The sequence below is a fragment of the Tachypleus tridentatus genome, chromosome 1 (assembly GCF_004210375.1).
Source record: "Tachypleus tridentatus isolate NWPU-2018 chromosome 1, ASM421037v1, whole genome shotgun sequence".
NCBI lineage: Eukaryota > Metazoa > Arthropoda > Merostomata > Xiphosura > Limulidae > Tachypleus > Tachypleus tridentatus.
In genome coordinates, this window is record NC_134825.1 from 120,308,405 (window position 1) to 120,328,936 (window position 20,532).

Consider the following 20,532-nt stretch of genomic DNA (forward strand, 5'->3'; position numbering starts at 1 on the left):
AGAAAGAAAATAATTCCAGGAAAGTATATGAAACGTAATTTGTGTGGTTATAGAGACTTGGTCCGGTTTTGTAATGTGGTTAGGACGTTCGACTCGTAATCTAGCTACTTTACAATAATTATAAAACCTCACGGGAAACATAAGAATTCACTCATTATTATAACGATATTGTTTGTAGAAACGTGTTGCATACACGAGCTTAAAAATCTAGTCTATACACTGACTAATATTTTGTGGCCGACATTAAAGACCAAAACAAAACAAAAGCATTACATTTGAAATAAAAATATGAAATTATTTTTGCATATGAAATTTAAAAAAATATAAGAAAAACTTCGCTCTTGTGTGTTGTAATACATATTTATTACCCACGCTTGCAATGTTATCAAACACGAGTCTCCAAAGTTTATTCCTTGTGATGTTGTCCACACGAAGCTTGTGACATGTTACAGTTGCAATTCCTTCTTTCTTATGCATGATCTATATATTATTAAATCACCCACACCCACGTTATTAGCATAACATGAATATCTAATGCAGGGGTTCCCAACCTTTTGGCACTCGCGACCCCTTACCTAAAAGTTTGAAACCCATGTGACCCCCTACTTAGGGCTTACTCTCAGCAGCTTAATTTCTTTTATTTTCTGTGGAGGAGAGGGAAAGAAACATCTAAAAAAAATATTTAAAATTTCTGTAATTATTTATTAGCAAATTAAATCACATTTGTCCAACCTGAATTCACAAAAAGAACATATATTTCTTAAAATAATATTAACATCGGTTTAAACAGCTATCCAACCCAGCTAGTGAGATGCCTGATGTTGCATTTCAGCAGCAAGCTTTGAAATTCGTGGCCGAGCGTTTGTTAGAGCCAGTCTTATGTCATCTCCAACATCCAATCTGTTCCTATTCTTTGTTTTTATACTGACAAGAGTGGAAAATCCTGCCTCACACAAGTAGGTAGAAGCAAATGGAACAAGGACACGTAAAGCTATCATGCTGACTTTGGAGTATGACTGATACATAGCGCACCAGAACTGAGTCACGGATTTCACCTTGAAGAGATCACGAGCTGAAGAGTCGTTCCTTAGATCCAGAAATTCATCTTGGATATCATCTGGGATGCTGGATACATCAAGTACACTACAAAATGGGTTCCTTACCAGGGCCTCCTGTTCAGCTAGTCAAAAATGTCGGCTAGGTACGCAACCCTTTTATTCCATGCTTCATCTTCGAAGTGAGCTACAAGATCTTTCCTTTCTTGAGTCTCCAGGAATAGCTTTATTTCATCTTTCATTTCAAAGACACGATTAATAACGTTTCCTTTCGACAACCAACGTTCTGCTGTGTAGAAGAAAAGGACTTCGTAGTCAGCATTCATGTCTTTGCATAGTTCTTTGAATGGGCGAGTGTTGAGTGCTTGAGTCTTCACATAATTTACAATTTTGATTACAGATTCAAGCACTTCCTACAGAGAGGCAGGGAGAGTCTTACTGGCGAGAGCATATCGGTGAATCATGCAGTGGATGCCCTTTGCTTGAGGTGCTAGCTTCTTCACTATCGACTGGAATCCTGATTTCGATCCCAGCATAGCCGGTGCCCCATCCGTACAAACCCCACACACGTTTTTCCATTGAAGATCTTCGTCTTGAAAAAAGTTGAAACTTTTTCCATGACATCATCAGCCTTTGTTGTGGTTTCAAGTGCACTGCAGAATAAGGATTCGTCTTTGATGTCACCTGAATTAATGTATCTCACGAAGACAAGCAACTGAGAACATGAACTTACATCTGTTGACTCGTCGAGCTGAAAGGAGAACAAAGGGGAATCCTTGATTTCAGTCAAAACCTGTTCCTTCACATCCATAGACATTTTAGAAATGAGCCTCTGTATAGTATTATTTGACAGGGATACTTGCTGCATCTTCTTTGCACTGGCTTCTCCAAGAATAAGATTTACTGCTTTCATCATGCAGGGTTTAACAAGTGTTTCTCCAATCGTGTGACGCTTTTTTTTGTTTAGCAATTTCGAATGCAATCTCATATGAAGCTTCCACTACGGCTGCACTCTGCTGCTGAAACGACCCATTTCTATCGATTCTTTGGCTTTTAAGACACCGTTCATGCCGTTTGAAGAAATCCAAATCCTTCTTTGCGTGTTATGGATGTTTTGTCTCAAGATGACGCTTGAGTTTTGATGGTTTCATTGACTCTTCACTCAGGACAGCATGGCACAAAACACACTGTGGTTTCTCGATGCCGTCGTTGGCGAGCACAGTGGTGAAGCCAATGTTGAGGTAGCATTTTGAGTATCTGCGTCGTTTAGCCATGAACAACAACTCACCTCTACTGCTTACTTATCTCCTTGTTAAAATAAAATAAAAATGTTGAATAATGAACGCTTTGGCAACTGTAGATCTTACACTGACTACTTGTGGGGGGTACAGGTAGAGTAATGATGGGGTAAGTATTGGGAGGGAAGGGAGCGTGGCCAGTCGCGCGTTTCGTCATCCACCAATCAGCAACGGACATGTGACTCACGTGTCGACAGCGAGCACACACACACTTAATCACAGCTAAACAGACACACAAGCATACGTACATGCGCGTGCACTCACATACTCGCTACTCACTAGTACACACATACATACAGTTGCAGACACATACACATTCACACAGGCACATTCACTCACAGGCACGCATACATACACCCATAATATCACCTAATGACATTGAACTAACGTAGCACACGTTTTGCTTTGCACCGAAACAAAACAAAAAAAAATGTAAAAGCATGAAAATGTAATTGATGAAATAAAATTAATGTTATCCCAAGCTACTTCTAACAAGGCTACGCGACTTCCCTGCCAAAGTTGGGAACCCCTGATCTAATGCTATATCGTTTATGCATATTACACAAATAAAGAAAAACACATTCCTCCAGTAACGGTTTTGTTTGTTTTTTTTAATTTTGCACAAAGCTACTCGAGGGCTATCTGCGCTAGCCGTCCCTAATTTAGCAGTGTAAGACTAGAGGGAAGACAACGAGTCATCACCACCCACTGCCAAATCTTGGGCTACTTTTTTACCAACAAATAGTGGGATTAAATGCCATTATAACGCCCTTAAGGTTGAAAGGACGATCATGCTTGGTGTCACATGGATTCAAACCCGTAACCCTCGGATTACGACTCGAACTCCTTAACCCACCTGGCCATGCCGGGGCTCCAGTAACTGCGGTAAATATTAGATGGGTAATATATAACTCTATTAGAAACAAATTAAACAAGATAATTCGGATGTCACTTGCCTCGTTCCTATAGTTAAACAGTGTATAGAATGTCAGCCAACAAAAGTGGGTAAATTAAAACCAATTGTGATTGAAAGGTTATACATATGTTATTGCTGTATGTTAATTCTTGTCTCTTTTGTTTACATTGTTTTTAATGGAATGATACCAGCCATCTTACATCTTCAGAAAGAAGCGCAAAGCAACCGAGGGCGCCCTACTCATGAAGTAATATTTTCCTGGGCAAGTGATTAATAGCTAAACCGAAGGAATGTTTATGTATAACAGTTATACTGCAAGGTTGATGACAAAAGTCCGTAGGTGGTTTGCGAAAGGTTAAATATTGACCAAAAAAAACAAACAACAACAACAAAAGCCTGTGGGGGGGGGGGGAAACGGGAGTACCCCGAGAAAACCCACTTTCACGATCAGGCCGCCGAATAATCTACCCTGACCGTGCCCGCAAGTTGCTGAAAAGGACATCACGGTTAGTGAAGCTTACAGGAAAAAAACAAACGACAAACATACGAATTAGAGCAACAATGGATCATGAGACCGGTCTAAGGCACCAGGAGGATATAGATATGCCGTTCGTGGATATAAAACTGCGTGATCGATTCTATTCGTATCGATGAGTCGTTCTATTTTTGTTTGAGCCGATTTGTGTCTTATTTCTAATCTGGTTTGTGCCTTCTTACTGAACGTGACGTTGATGTCTGTCGCGGCTGACGCGTCTGTTGTCTTGACTTGTGTGGGTCGAGTCTAACTCGTGTCTGTATTCTTCGGATTAGGTCGCTGTTAAAGATTAATGTTAATGTCGGCCAGAGTATCCTTGTCTTTCTGCTCAGCATTAATTGTAGAAATGCTGCTGGCAACAGAGATATATTAAGCATGGATGAAGTTTGATTGACTGACTTCACATGTTGAAGAGGAGTTAGTCAACGCCGGGGGCGTTCGGCACTAAAATGAAAATAATGTAGAGTGCATAGGGTGCATCCGTGGTTGAGTATGTAATCAGCGACCTGCTTATGGTGAGTCACGACTTTCACAAAATTAGTTGGTAGGCCTGTGGTTTTGGAGTGCATTCTGTGAGCCGCGTGGAGTTTCTAGGATGTGGTTATTTCCAGTTGTATTTCGACTGTTGTTATGGAAAGATAAACGTTCCTAATGAATACAAATTACTACAAAAGTAATCTTCAAGGGATAATTATAGCATCACTTGCATTAGAATTACAGTTCTTTTTTTTATTACTACTAGTTATTGAAACTATTTCATTTAAGCGAAACTGAGTTACACTGTTATTTGGGTTTTTGGGTTATCATGCAATACAAACAAAACAGAATAACTGAGAATAAGAAAGTCAAACTTACTGCTGTCATATTTACAGACCTTACCAAAGCTTCTGATTTTGTTCATAGACACTGTTGTAAAATGAAACACTGTATACTACTGTAAAGTTTTATTGAAACCTATTGAGAAAGTATGCATCATACTATTTCGATGAACAATTGGCATGTATTATAGTAGTAAGTATATTTATAAGACGTTCTCACGGCAAAAACAAAGAAAGCTTACGAGTCACCATTTATTTAAACGTACTATCTTGTAACATTTTACACTTCTGAACCTCTCACGAACCAGATTTATCGATGAAGCCAGTTTATAAACTGGTACAGGAACCGGTATGTACGAATCTGAAGGGAAGGTTTGTTCTTTGCATTTTGCATAGCTAAAATAGGGCTATCTGCGCTAGCCGTCCCTAATTTACCAGTGTAAAACTAGAGGAAAGGCAGCTGGTCATCACCACCTATCAATAACTTTTGGACAACTCTTTGACCAACGAATAGTAGGATTCACCGTTGATTTATAACGCTTCTACGGCTGAAAGAGCGAGAATGTTTGGTTTGACGGGGATAGGAGGAAGAGAACCAATGAGTTTAACCATTCCTTTTTCCTTGTTCTGCTCCACCAATGATCGAAACGTCGCAACGGCTAAATATAGTCTTTCTTACTGTAAAAGCACATATATATATATATAATTGACTTCAATAAATTTGAAGTTATTATTCATAATTCGGCCAGCGAATATTAAGATTACACTAATCAATCAAAAATCGTTCTTGTTGAGTATATATTGTTTCAATAAAAAAAAACCTCAGTTATTCGCCTTTATTTTCTTTTTAGAGCTCCAAATTATATAGCAACTGGGTAGATGTGAATTAATAGCACGCAATACGTCGATTTTGTACTACGAACAGTTTTAGTATATAAGAATGAGTTACGCAAGTTTTTGTTCATATAAACTAGATTGGGAGAAATGTCTATAAATGCCCAAAGTTTGTGCCTGAAAGTCATTGTAACAATCGTCATAGGATATGTAAGAAAAAATACATTGCTTTAAAAATCTCTATTTGAGAGTAAAGCGAAAATCACAGAGCATCTGACAACCATGCTGTTTAACAAATTTCATTTCTAAACTGACCGGTTTCTGTTTTCATGAAATTCAACCGTTCTTGTGATGAAAGTTTCTACTCTTAGAGAATAATATTATCCCGCCGGTTGACATCTAATTCATGTTATTATTCAAGTGATAATTCATGTTATTTATCATGTTTGTTATTCATGTTTTTGAGATTTCTAACTTTTCAGATGTTTTTTATTTGAAATTCTCATTTAGTTTTTAAAAATCATATATCCAAAAAATCAGTACTGACAATTTTTACAATGTCTCCAGACAGTTTGGAAAGAAAACGAATTATAGTTTATTTCGCGAATATGAGCTAGACGTTGTAGTGATATATCTTCACGTGTTATAAATAAGACACCCAGAAAATGTAGTGTTACAGAGGGTTTAGGCTTAGCAGTAGGAGAATCATCAATTACTTATAAATTATCTTTATTTATACTTTTCTTCCGCAATGGGCCCGGCATGGCCAGATGGTTAGAAGGCTCCACTCGTAATCTGAGGGTTGTGGATTCATATCCATATCACACAAACCGTGTTCGCTTTTCAGCAGTGGGGGCGTCATACTGTGACGGTCAATCCCAATATTCGTTAGTAAAAGAGTACCCCAGGAGTTGGCGGTGAGTGGTGATGTCTAGCTGCCTTACCTCTAGTCTTACACTTCTAAATTAGGATGACTAGCGCAGATAGCCCGAGTGTAGCTTTGCGCAAAATTAAAAAACGAACAAACAACCCACTAAAGAGATGATGTAATCTGACATGTAGTATGTTTACGAAGGTATTCTAAGACGCACTTGCTACAAGAAAACTTATGTATTATCGACTTATGTATTGGGAAATAAAATGTCACGTTTAGGTTGGCTAACAAGAAAGCTTAAGTATTACCGACTTATGTATTGAGAAATAAAATGTCACGTTTAGGTTGGCTAACAAGAAAGCTTAAGTATTACCGACTTATGTATTGAAAAATAAAATGCCATGTTTAGGTTGGTTAACAAGAAAGCTTAAGTATTACCGACTTATGTGTTGAGAAATAAAATGTCACGTTTAGGTTGGCTAACAACAAAGCTTAAGTATTACCGACTTATGTATTGAGAAATAAAATGTCACGTTTAGGTTGGCTAACAACGAAACTTAAGTATTACCGACTTATGTATTGAGAAATAAAATGTCAGGTTTAGGTTGGCTAACAACAAAGCTTAAGTATTACCGACTTATGTATTGGGAAATAAAATGTCAGGTTTAGGTTGGCTAACAACAAAGCTTGAGTATTACCGACTTATGTACTGGGAAATAAAATGTCACGTTTAGGTTGGCTAACGCATGACTTCTTTCTTATGGATAAGAGCAATATAAAAGAAATAATCTCTTTGATATACCATAAAGCATATCTATAATAATTAAGTGTAAGAGACTGATTAAAAAAGCACTTCGGTAACAAATAATATTTCTCACAACAAAAAACATATGCCATGTGTTTCACATCTTGTAGTATTATTTGCCATGTGTTTCACATCTTGTAGTATTATTTGCCATGTGTTTCACATCTTGTAGTATTATTTTAGTTTATTTTCATATACATTTTCCTACATTTATGAATAGTGTGTCCATACTTTGAACGTTTGTTTTTGGTGTGTTTTTTTTCTCATTATTTAATTTCAAGGTACTTTCTGGGAACAACTAAAGAATTTGATATGGTCGTTAGGTTTAACGTAAGTCGCCAAATGTGGTCTAGTTTCATGTTATAAATTCATCCTTCAAATAAAGAAACAACAAACGAACACGTTACTCTAATTATTGGAGCCCTTCGGCGCTGGTTCAGGACAAGTGACAAAAACCAAACCAATCTGTTTATCTACTTACTTTGCTTTGTAAAGTTTAAAGACTAGTTATTATTATTACACAGTTTGGTTGAGGTTAGTTTTATTTATCTCCTAACGTCTTATTATACCAGATGAATCTCTGTTCCCCGCTTCGATAAACCATTCATTATCTTTGTTGGCAACGTTATAATCTGAAGTAGCTAAATTAGTGACTTAACGGTCCATTTATATGGTGCCCAAACTCCTCAAACATGTCATTATTTCATGTCCCCAGGAAGTTAATTATAAGGTTACGTTTAAGTAAATACTGTGTTCGACAGCATTTCATATAGCCTCAAGTTTTGCTTGGAATGCTCCTACTCGTAACGATAACGTAAAAACTAATACTGCATAGTTTCATTATTCATTATGCAAACGGTATCATACATATGAGAATTAAAAATAATTAATGATATTTCTCATTGCATGGTGATCCGTATCGCCACACTCGTCTCAGTAATTAAAATGTTATATCTCTTACGTTTGTTTCTTTGTGTTTAATGGACTATCTAAGCTGGGAAATCAGTGGGTTTATACACATTATTTTTAATGTGTAAGTCCTATAGTATGCTGTTCGGATATAAGGGAGCTACAGTAATGATAAATGATATTTCTTTTAAAACATATTAGGTTTCTGAGATCACTGAAGTGTATTAATAGGTATATTGTGATACTATGGCGTTCATATCATGTAAAATAAATTGTATTACATGTTATGAATTTAAGAAATTACAAGAGAAATAATACCGACTAAGGTCAGGGGAAAATAATAAATTTTTATTAGAAAGTTAATTAATTTGTTTATTACATATGGAAAAGTTATATATTAAAGAAGAGAATGCATCATAAATAGTCCGCGGATTTGCAACTCTAACATCAGCGATTCGATTCTCCCTCGGTGGATTCAGCAGGTAGCCTGATGTGACTTTGCTATAAGAAAACACACGCACACCCATCATAAAGATAGCTCGAATATTACGCAGCTTATCCAAACTTTAGATGAAATACAAATAAATATAAATTAACGAGACAAAAATCGTGACAATAAAAAATATATCCAACACCAGAGCACAAAAGATGAATCGTGAATCATCGTGTAATGTGCTCCGGTTTATTGAAAGTTTATTGGAGGTAAGATCCAATCAACGGTGATGGGGGCACATAATTACGTGATTGAGGTTTGATTTTTAAATTTCGAGCAAGGCAACAAGAGAGCTATCTGTGCTAGCCGTCCCTAATTTAGCAGTGTAAGACAAGAGGGTAGACACCTAGTCATCAAACCCCACCGCCAATTCTTGGGCTACTCTTTTACCAACGAATAGTGGGAGTGACCGTTATATTATAACGCTTCTGCGGCTGATAGACGAGCATGTTTGTTACGACGGGGATTCGAACCTGGGCCCACGTGATTAAGGAAGAATAAAATTCAGCATATGTGGATTTTCGAGCTCATAACGTTCCACATCTTTCTCTTTCTGCAGCCAGATATGGAAAGGTGGTTTTATAGGATGGTAATATAACTTCCAATACAATAATCTATCTAAAGAGACCCACTCAGTAGCAGGGCTTATATAAGAAGGTAATATAACTACCACTACAATAATTTACCAAAAGAGTTCCACCTAGTAGCAGGTCTTATATAAGAAGGTAATATAACTACCACACAATAATCTACCAAAAGAGTTCCACCTAGTAGCAGGTCTTATATAAGAAGGTAATATAACTACCACTACAATAATCTACCAAAAGTGTTCCACCTGGTAGCAGGTCTTATATAAGAAGGTACTATAACTACCAGTGCAATAATCTATCTAAAGAGTTCCACCTGGTAGCAGGTCTTATATAAGAAGGTAATATAACTTCCAATGCAATAAACTATCTAAAGAGACCCACTCAGTAGCAGGGCTTATATAAGAAGGTAATATAACTACCACTACAATAATTTACCAAAAGAGTTCCACCTAGTAGCAGGTCTTATATAAGAAGGTAATATAACTACCACACAATAATCTACCAAAAGAGTTCCACCTAGTAGCAGGTCTTATATAAGAAGGTAATATAACTACCACTACAATAATCTACCAAAAGTGTTCCACCTGGTAGCAGGTCTTATATAAGAAGGTACTATAACTACCAGTGCAATAATCTATCTAAAGAGTTCCACCTGGTAGCAGGTCTTATATAAGAAGGTAATATAACTTCCAATGCAATAATCTATCTAAAGAGTTCCACCTGGTAGCAGGTCTTATATAAGAAGGTAATATAACTCCCAATGCAATAATCTATCTAAAGAGTTCCACCTGGTAGCAGGTCTTGAAAAAGAAGGTAATATAACTTCCAATGCAATAATCTATCTAAAGAGTTCCACCTGGTAGCAGATCTTATATAAGAAGGTAATATAACTTCCAATGCAATAATCTATCTAAAGAGTTCCACCTGGTAGCAGGTCTTATATAAGAAGGTAATATAACTCCCAATGCAATAATCTATCTAAAGAGTTCCACCTGGTAGCAGGTCTTATATAAGAAGGTAATATAACTTCCACTAGAATAATCTACCTAAAGAGGTAAACGCAGTGATAGGTTTTATACTGGAAGGTAATAAACTACCACTACATTAATCTTCATAGATATCCACACAGTAGCAGGTCTTATATAGAAAGGTAATATAACTACCACTTCATCTGTTTACTTGTACAAGATATTAACTATCCAATATCCAATTCCAGTTTTTCCTCTTACAATACATTTTAGCAATTATGTTTCATTATGCTTACTATAATATTGTACAACCCACTGTTTTGAAATTTATATAAATATATTACATATATATGGTTATTTAAAGTTTTTTCCCTTGGAGCCAATTAAAAAATGAAGTTTTGTACTAATATATTGATATCAGATACTAAGAACTGTACATTACTAGAAATTATACATTAATTATAAAACTGTGTGTAAATAATAATAATAATACAGAAATCCGAAAATTTGCATTTTTTGTTATAAATATTAAAATAATTGTTAATTACCGAAATCTGGATAATGTACTTCAGTATCTTATGTTGAAGTATTCTCAATCTGTGTGTTTGTGTGTCTTCTTATAGCAAAGCAACATCGGGTTAGCTGAGGAGGTCATTGAGAGGAATCGAACCCCGCCTGCTTTAAGCATTGTAAATTTGTAGATTTACCGGAGTATAATGCTACCTTTGTAATGACCTATTTGAGGTTTATTATTAATGATCAAATCGTCATTTTTTTCTGTATGTTAAGGAAAATAATTCTAAATTTTAAATATATGTGAATTTAGTTTCGTAATAAAGAAGATATAAATTGGCAAAACAGTTCGAACAACTAGTATTAACTGGTATATCTATTTTATGTTTATAAATGCAGTTATCAAGATGAATATAATTATTATTTACACAAACAAATAAAAGTGATTTTAAGCTTATTAGCAGTAAATAGTTTATTCTTTCTATTGATAGATCTATTAATTCATGTACAATGAAACAAGTTTAAAATATGGCGCCCGTGATACCAAATGGGTGAAAACCCCCACAAAATCCGATGTCAGATTTTGATATAGCTTCGCGAACATATACTTCTAAACCAGTCCCACGACTAAGTGAGATTCCGACTGCCTTGTTCTCCTATTGATACACGTTGAAAGGCTACACCATATACATAAGAAAATCTCCAACTTCAAGGTTGGGGCTGCTGGTTATGTGTTGTGATATTTTAATAAAATAATTTATTCAAACACACACTTGAAAAACCTTTCATTTTATTGTTATCTATGTTCGTTGTCTTTAGAGAAAATATTTCATTTCAAAATGAAAGTAATTGTTTGTATAACAAAAATGGTTCTTTAAAACTATCTTCTGGAAGCTGACATCGAAATATCGAATCTAAATTACCAGTGTATCCCTTTCATATTGTTTGCTCATTTAACTATAATCGTCCCTATTTTTGTTGATTTTAATATTCCAATTGTATATATACATATTCATGAGATGGTGTTTATAAAATATACAACACGTTGGATTATTTGTACATTTGTTGAGTGGCGTTGTTTTCAATCTTTGGCAGTACTATCCTGTTACACCTGTCTTTGAAGTTTTCCAAACACATGCTGAAACTGATTCATTAAATTTTCTGTAACCAATCTTGCTGACATTTCAGTAGAAAAATCATATTACAATGAAACCATTTGTATAACAGAAATATATACTTACATCTAAGTTTTCGTAGGCTTAACACCAGTAGAAACTGGGTTTTAATACCCGTGGAGGGCAGAGCACAGATAGCTCATTGTGTAGCTTCGAGCGTAATTCTAAAACCGATCAAATCAAATCACACCAGTAATACTGTATTTGTGTGTCTGTTTATATAATACAAATACAGATTTGTATGGCTTTATATGATGGAATGTATCTTTGAATAATCTGTTCTTGAATAGATTCCGTGTACAGAGTCGTGAATTGTATCCGTTACAAATTACCCATCTTCACAAAAAAATACAATACTTTCATTTTCAGAAACAAACGAGGAACCCACTTTTTAGAAAATAAAAGTTGGGAGACGCTTGGATAATGAATAAAGTTTGTTTTGAATTTCGCGTAAAGTTACTCGAGGGCTATCTACGATAGCCGTCCTTAATTTAGCACTGTAAGACTATGGAGAAGGAAGTTACTTATCACCACCCACCGCCAACTCTTGGGCTACTTTTTTACCAACGAATAGTAGGATTGAATACCACATTATAACGCCCCAACAGCTGAAAGAGGCGAATATGATTGGTGCGACGGGGATTCGAACCCGCAACCCTCAGATTACAAGTCGAACGCTTTAATCCACCTAGCCATGCCGGGCGAATAATGAATAAAACCACGAATTTGGTGTTATTAGGTCATTTATTTATATTAATAAGATAATATAATGTTATTATGTACATTTATAATAGCTTTCTCCACTATTCATCCAAACCGTCATTTCTGGCTTGCCCTTAAAGAAAAAAAGTTCACCTTTCGACAGCACTCTGGTTATAGAATATACTGTTTAATCGACATCTTGAAGCTACGTGTTTTCCCTAACATCGTGAACATGTCTTCATTGTTACATACGTTGTTTTATATTTCTGACTGAGAATAAAATATTCAGTTTATTAATTGATATTAATGTCAGTATATCAGAGCTGATGGATATTTGCACTAGTATGACTCTAACTATATAGTTTGTTTTGAATTTTGCACAAAGCTACACGAGGACTATCTGTGCTAGCCGTCCCTAATTTAGCAGTGTAAGATTAGAGGGAAGGCAACTAGTCATCACCACCCACCGCCAACTCTTGGGCTACTCTTTTACCAACGAATAATGGGATTGACCGTCACATTATAATGCCCCCACGGCTAAAAGGGCAAAATATTTGGTGCGACGGGGATTCGAACCCGCAACCCTCGGATTATAAGTCGAACGCCTTAACACGCTTGGCGATGCCGGGCCAAACTATATTAGTATATTTGTGTCATATCAGGTTTACTGCTTTCCCTTAGAATAATCTGGTAGGAGCCGCAAAATAGCAGGAGGCTCGACGTAAAATGTTGTGTGAAGTGTGAAGCTGAATGTTAACCTCCACCGAGTTTGAAACAGTAAATAAGAATGAACACAATCTTTTCTAAACAGAAGTACAAGACTAGTATATTGTGCACCGCTTTTAATTGGGAGCTTTCTATATGATAAAATCCTTTTATATATCTCAATTTAGAGAGCTATCCTATTCCAAGCTCAGAAAAATCACTTTATGTACGAAGAACAAGAACATTATTGTTCTGCAATGTTCTGACGGTTACTCTCACTAAGGGATTCTAGATCCTTAGCGTATCACCTGAGTTTCAGTGAAAAATATCGCTGTCTATTTCAATATATTCACAAGAATATTTCCCTCGAGAAAGTACGTGTGACATTCTAGTTGAATGGCACAGATCAGAGCATAACTAGAGAACGAGGAACTTAATGACTACCTTGACTGACATTCAATATAAAGAATAAATACTCGTTATGCATAGAAATGATGAAATATTCTATTTAAAAAATGATTAGAAAACGCATAGTATTCTTGACGATTACATCTAGACTGGGATTGACGAACGTTCTAATAATGTATTTGTTGTTGAGAGGTTATTCCAAGAAGTGCTCTCCGCACTTAAGGGCTATAGGTGCACTACAACAACGACGACGAAATACAATTATTTGGTCAAATAAATCAGTAATGATTTAAGGAATAACTTGGTTCCAAAACACGAATGAATGAATATGAAATATTAATGATTTATCGGTTGATTATTGTCTATCCAATTGAAATTATACATATACGCCTATAGATGTCGTACCCATTCGCTGAGATAATTTCAACATTACAATAAAGGATACATCTCCATAAGAGACACGTCTATAAATCATATAATAATCATGCTTCAGTGAAGTCGGAAAGTTTGTTGAAATAGTAACATCAGTTATTCTTTTACTTATATATATATATATCATTTATCAACCATACACGACATTTTGAACCTTAGGCTGTATTCATTCGATTGCTTGTCCTTTCCAATACACCGGAATATTAAGTTACTAGACGATTTCAGTTCTCTATATGTAAATGAAACATTTTACGTATAAGTCTAATTTTGATCATGTAACATTAGCTTATCAAATCTAAAATACCCAATTGATCACGGTGGAGAAACTGCTTTTCGAATGTGAATAAATATGTTTTATATATTAAACCACGCTACGTCAAGGGCTAAATCTGGTTGCAAAAGGGAGATTGTCCGAGAAAAAAAACATGTCTACTGTAAAAAGTAAGTGAATAATTGGAGAATTGTGCCACATGTTCGAGGCTAGTCAACAAAATCCGCTCAAATTTGATAAATCTCTTTTGCGCAAGTCTACGCAAAAAGTTACTTGAGCTATCGGTCTGAATTTTTTTATCTATAGCTTTAAATAAGAGTAAAAGTGAACCAGATTTACTTACCTGTTTTTTTATTTGTCATTCATATTAAAAATGGCTGTTTTATAGGTGTGTAACCATGCTGTTATGTAAGTATTGATTGGACCAAGCAAACTAAATTAGCAGTTTTTAGCTGAAAGTTTTCATATTAATCATAGAGTAAACTATTATTGATTATTCCTTGCCAATTTTAAGCATAAATTTCATGAACTTCTCCTAATTAAAAAATGCTTAGCGCCACGTGTTGTTAGCTTAAGAGAAAATTGCTACTCTATATTTAAAATAATTTGGTTGGTTCTGTGTAGTATAGAAACCTGTTTCTAAAGCTATTATTAGTTACTATAGAGTGTTACTTTCTTAGTTGTTGTGGTTTGTTGGTATGTGTTGACAGAAATCGTGATATCCAATAAGAAACAGTTTAGTTGTGAAAAGAGTTGTGGTAAAAAAGAACTGAGTAAAAGCACAATTGAAGGCGAAACTGACAGCTGCACTTATAGCACTGATAATAATTTTACAGCAAATATTTATTCATTAGTTAGCTAGACCGCCTATCTTGTATGACCCACATCATGCTCCAAGTTACCCGAAGAAACAGTTACTATTTTTAGCGTTAGTATACATGAACTATAAAGTAGTGATGCGGCTCTAGAATTATTTCATTGTTACGCACTCAACTGACGCACCGCTAAAATAATTTCAATATTTAACCTTTGTCCAGTATTTGAAGCAGAAGAATATAACTGAACTACAGATATACTGACTGAGACATTTTAAATAATTGATTCGGTTTGAATTTCGCGCAAAGCTACACGAGGGCTACGCTAGCCTTCCCTAAGTTGGCAATGTAAGACTAGAAGTAAGGCAGCTAGTCATCCCCACCAACCACCAACTCTTGAGCTACTCTTTTATCAACGAATAGTGGGATTGACCGTTACATTATAATGCCCCAACGGCTGAAAGGAAGAGAATGTTTGGTGTGACGGGGATTCGAACCCTCGACCCTCGGATAAGTCAAACGCCTTAACCCACCTGGCCATGCCGGGCTTCTTAAGATATTGGCACTGCAACTATACTTCTAAAAAAATTCGAGAAACCTCTTTAGTTTTCCATAAAAGATACTGTCACAGCTTACTGAACAAATATTTATCCGAATAATCCAAATTCGAAGTAATAAACTGGTAAAATGACATTTAAAATGCAACATCTATGGTGGTTTAGACTAACTGACACCAATCAACAACCATATTTTTCATCACGTAATTCTGACTGTTGTATTATTCAAATTATTGTAAACTTGATGTACTAGATACTTTTCACATAGAAGTAGCATGAACAACAACATATGAAGTTATTACTGGGGTTGTTTCTGGTTATAAGAAAGGCTGTAAAAACGAGCATGTTTGGTGCGACTATGATCAGAACCCACCACTCTCAGAATACAGTCGAGTGCCTTAACCACCTGACTACGCCGGGCCTTTTCAATTATTATCTTAGAGTAATTTACTGCGGTTTTTCATATAAGTGAGATAGAGCTATGGAGAAATGTTAATTTATCTGAAATTTGTAACTGTTTGTAGCATTCAAGTACAAATTTAGTATAATGTATTAAATATAGTTTTTTAATTATTTGTTTCTTAGAATTTCAAGTTCAACAAACTTTGTAGAACTATGAAAATATTGTTTTATTCCGTTAAATAATCAGTTTCGACACATTTAAACTCACAAAATGTTTGAACATCAATAATTTATTGTTAAATACGACGGATAATAATATACATACGTATACGAAGAACAATACCAATAAAGATTTATGATGATTTACTAACGTATGTCTGCCATGGTAACGTTACAGTGTTAAAAATACTTTATCTTTGAATCCAGTTAGAGTATTGTAAAACGTTGACACAACAATAGTTAAAGAACTACAAATATATGTACAATAATGCCCAGAACACTGAAGTTCTTTCAAAAGATTGTCTCTTTTTTCATTACTGGTATTATAAATATATATATATGCCAGTAAGTAAATTTCTATAAGATCGTTAAAGGGACCAATTCTATGTAACAGTTGCTTCAAAATACGCAATTACGCAATTAAAAATTATGTTTAGATTGATATCAGTTTCGTGGTTTATTTTAACATTGTTTCGATGGAAGCAAAATAAATATTTACATTTTATCAGAATCACTAATTAAACAATATCTCAAGTATTCAAATATTTGACGTTTATATAAAACATTGTGAAATGCTACCATAGAAATTCACCCAATTAACCGTTATTTTTCAGTTTTCAAAACGACTTTTAAATTTTAATTAGAAATATGAAAATAACCTGCAAAATGCTATATAAATAAGTCTATACTTTAATTATCTGAGAGATCTTTTTAATGTATAAATAATATAAATATAAAATCGATTTTCAAAACAGTGTTATATCGTCTTTATTCAATACGTAATTGCGTTTTCTTCAATACACATTTGTATTTTTTCTGCTGAGAGATAGTGTTCTGACACTGCTGATGTTTATAATACAATGTTCTAACCATGTAAACTGTCCACCCTTAAAAAGGAATACTGCCAAAGTCTATTTTTTATTAGAGCTTCAATTTGATATATTATAAGCCTGAAAAAATGATTTTTTTTCTGGTAAACATCTTATTATTAATGTTGTCTCTTAGTGGCACAGCGGTGTATCTACATACTTAGAACGCTATAAATTGGGTTTCGATACCCGTGATGGGTAGAGCACAGTGTAGTTTTGTGATTAATAAAAACGTTAATATTAATAACGTGATAAATATTATATTATCAATTGTGGTCTTGCATTTATATTTCATTTACAAAGCTGTTATATTTTAAAGTCTAAACTATTTTGACTTTTTAAAAGTGACCCAGTAGTAAATTGGCAAATTTTCATTTGTCGTATTCATACTGCAGCAAAAACTCTTAGAGATTTTCAGCCGCGTTATCAGATCGTAATTATTATGTACCTAGTTACATTAGTTACACTCAGATAAAAAAACAAACTTCGTCGAATTACAGATTAAACTAGTTTTGGCTCATGATGCATTGTAATCCCAATCTGCCTACGCCTAACTAATGCTGAGCAAAACGTGCCAGGAGGCTATTTCGTATTGAATAGGCGTAGGAGTAGGTATGTTGCTTAGGTAACTTAGTAACATAACTTTGTCAACACGACTCACGACATATTTTATTTAAGGATGTTTATTTATCTTTAGGTAACTGAATTATTTAATTACACAGATCTGCGATGGCTTTCTTATTGCCCTGATATGTTTACGTATTCTGCAACAATTCATGTATGTACATTGAATCCGAAAATGATATTAATAGTTCTCTAACATGTACATACTTTTCACAAAACGTAACACGTAGTCATTTTTATTAAACTCGGATCACGTTTTTTTATGCTTAAAATGCTGACAGCCACTAGTCATAGATTTCTCTAGACCAATCGCGACGTCCGAGTCTTATCGATCGTTCTTCAACCAAAACGTAAGAATATAAAATGTTTCTCGTGATAAACGAAATAATAATTTCCTCTAAGTAAGAGGTTTATTTATCCCGATTTTTAAAAAGGTCTCACACTACAGAAAATGAATATAATTTACTAAATCTAGCTGAATTATGGAAAATTCGTTTTTAAAACCAAAATAGCTTTTATGTAGTTTAAATTAGCAGGCTTATGTTATTATTATTCATACTATTTTTATTTATAGGCTTTACAAGTCAGTACTTACATCAGGACAAGTGTTTGTAATGTTTAAAATCTAAAATTAGCGTGTTTTTTTGTTTTTTTATTGTCCTTGATTTTTCAAGTGCAATACTTAATGCTTTAGTGTTTCACGTATTAACTTGATAGTTTGTCTGCCTCATGGTGATTTACTCTTGTGGTAAATAAATGTGATAATAGTGTAGCAGGAGTGTTACATTTTATTCGTTAGACTTTAATGTATGTAACAAACGTAAACTTTGAAGTAATATCTTTAATGTTTTGCTTCCCCCTACGTTTTGAGTTGAATGTTTTTTTGTGTTTTTTTTAATTTTCTTTAAATACATTTGTCTGCAACGTGTTGGTTATTGACTTTGAGTTGTACAAAAAGCCAGACCGTTGTTCTTGGGGACAACTGGACTGAAGACAAGGATACACAGTTGTTAGTTTTAGGATTAACTCTCTCTATGATGAATAGTGTATGAGATATGATATAATTAACCCCCAAGTGGGGAGTTACAGCGCGAGAAACCAGGTTTCGATACCCGTTGTGGGCAAAGTACAGAGGTCCCATTATGTAGCTTTGTGTTTAACTTTAAACAAACAAAAACCCAATTAAAAACGTGACAAACCCAATTCAAGATGTGTGTGCAAATATTATCTGTACACGGGGATCAAAATTTGGTTTATAATGTTTGAAAGTCACTCGACATGCCGCTGTATTAAAGTGGGTAAATTAAAAGTTGAATCATATGCAATTTTTATGTAGTTTTTCAGTTTGAAAGCGAGAAATCACTAAACGCAACGTAGCGAATAGTAATGTTTCAAGAAACCATATAGCACGTTCAGTTATGTTCTGTGAATAAACCATTTGAAATGTTTTTAGATATATGTAATCGCAACAAAAGAAAACCTTGAAATACATATAAAAACATTGTTTTGTGTAGCTTAACCATAAGTTTTTAAATATTTATTTATAGACTGAGAAACATCACTAGAAATACATACACGAATGTAAATTTTACGTAAATTAAACATTAATTGAAAACAAAATTCTTGTAAAAACGCTTGAAGCACGTGGTAAAACTGTTGGTCTGCGTAGAATAACCGTAGTTTCTTGCAGAATAACAGACCAAAACAGTTATTGTAGTGTAAATGCCCGTAGCATTTAATGGCTACTTCCTATAAATTAGGTTTTAAGTCTTATGTTAGATACTTAAAGCTTATTGTAATTACTTATATTTTTTTATCTTGCAAACTAAATGACATGTGATAACAAAGGAGAAACTCAACTGCTTTTTTATTGGATTATACTGATTAATATCTATGGAACCATATCACATTATTAACGTCTAGTTTTAGCGTTACATTCACTTTAAAATTTGTGTACTCAGAAACGTAATGGATAATCATTTAACATTAAAACAAAGATGGATATACAACACTTTTGCCTAAACTAATTCCACTGCATTACATATGAAACAACAAGCAATCTGTAGAAATGTTTTTCATCTTTCACATAATTTAAATGTTTGTTTTTCTTTCTCAGGTTCTTAATAATTGGTATACCTGTTGTTGTTGTTTTCTTAACCGGAACAAAGGATTGGAAAATGTCTTCATATCACAGACATATCACTAAATACACAAACAAACTGAGATGTCAACATATAGGTCAAACTGGGGTCATGTGGGTGAATAATGCTGAATGGTAATATAGTAGCATAAGAAACTCGATACAAACGGACATGTTCAGTTGAACCGGTATAGTTTTCGCTGTCGCTTTCCCACCAACTGCAAAGTACCAAAATATTTGATTACGTTTTTCCAAAAATAAAAGTATCCTGTTCTTTGTTTTTTGTTTTTTTGAAGTTCAGAAAACATACTGTGAACCTATAATGCTTTTCAACTTATCTTTAAATGGTGAATGTATTATAAAATTGAATTATTTCACTATTTGCATAACTTACGTAGACCACATCAAGATGTGAATTTTTTTATTATCATTTGATAATCACGTAATTGTATTTTAAGAAAGTTTGCAATGTATACATTTTCTAATTTCTTTCATAACAGATTATAACGATTCCCAGCGAGAAAACAGAAGGAAAATACAAGCAGCGTTATTTATAGAGATAAAAGATAAATGGGAATATATAGAGAGAAGTCAGTTTTTGTAGT

At 34.4% G+C, this 20,532-nt stretch overlaps 1 protein-coding gene across 1 annotated transcript in view; it reads right to left on the reverse strand.

Moving 5' to 3' along the window:
- Nucleotides 1–17,014: 17,014 nt before the first annotated feature.
- The window catches only part of LOC143222482 (cell adhesion molecule 2-like), a 36,755-nt gene continuing 33,237 nt past the window's right edge, over nt 17,015–20,532 (reverse strand). Inside the window, exon 7 of the mRNA XM_076449086.1 lies at nt 17,015–20,145. Within this exon, the coding sequence (XP_076305201.1) occupies nt 20,027–20,145 (119 nt within the window). The 3' untranslated portion in view covers nt 17,015–20,026. The remainder of the gene's footprint in view (nt 20,146–20,532) is intronic.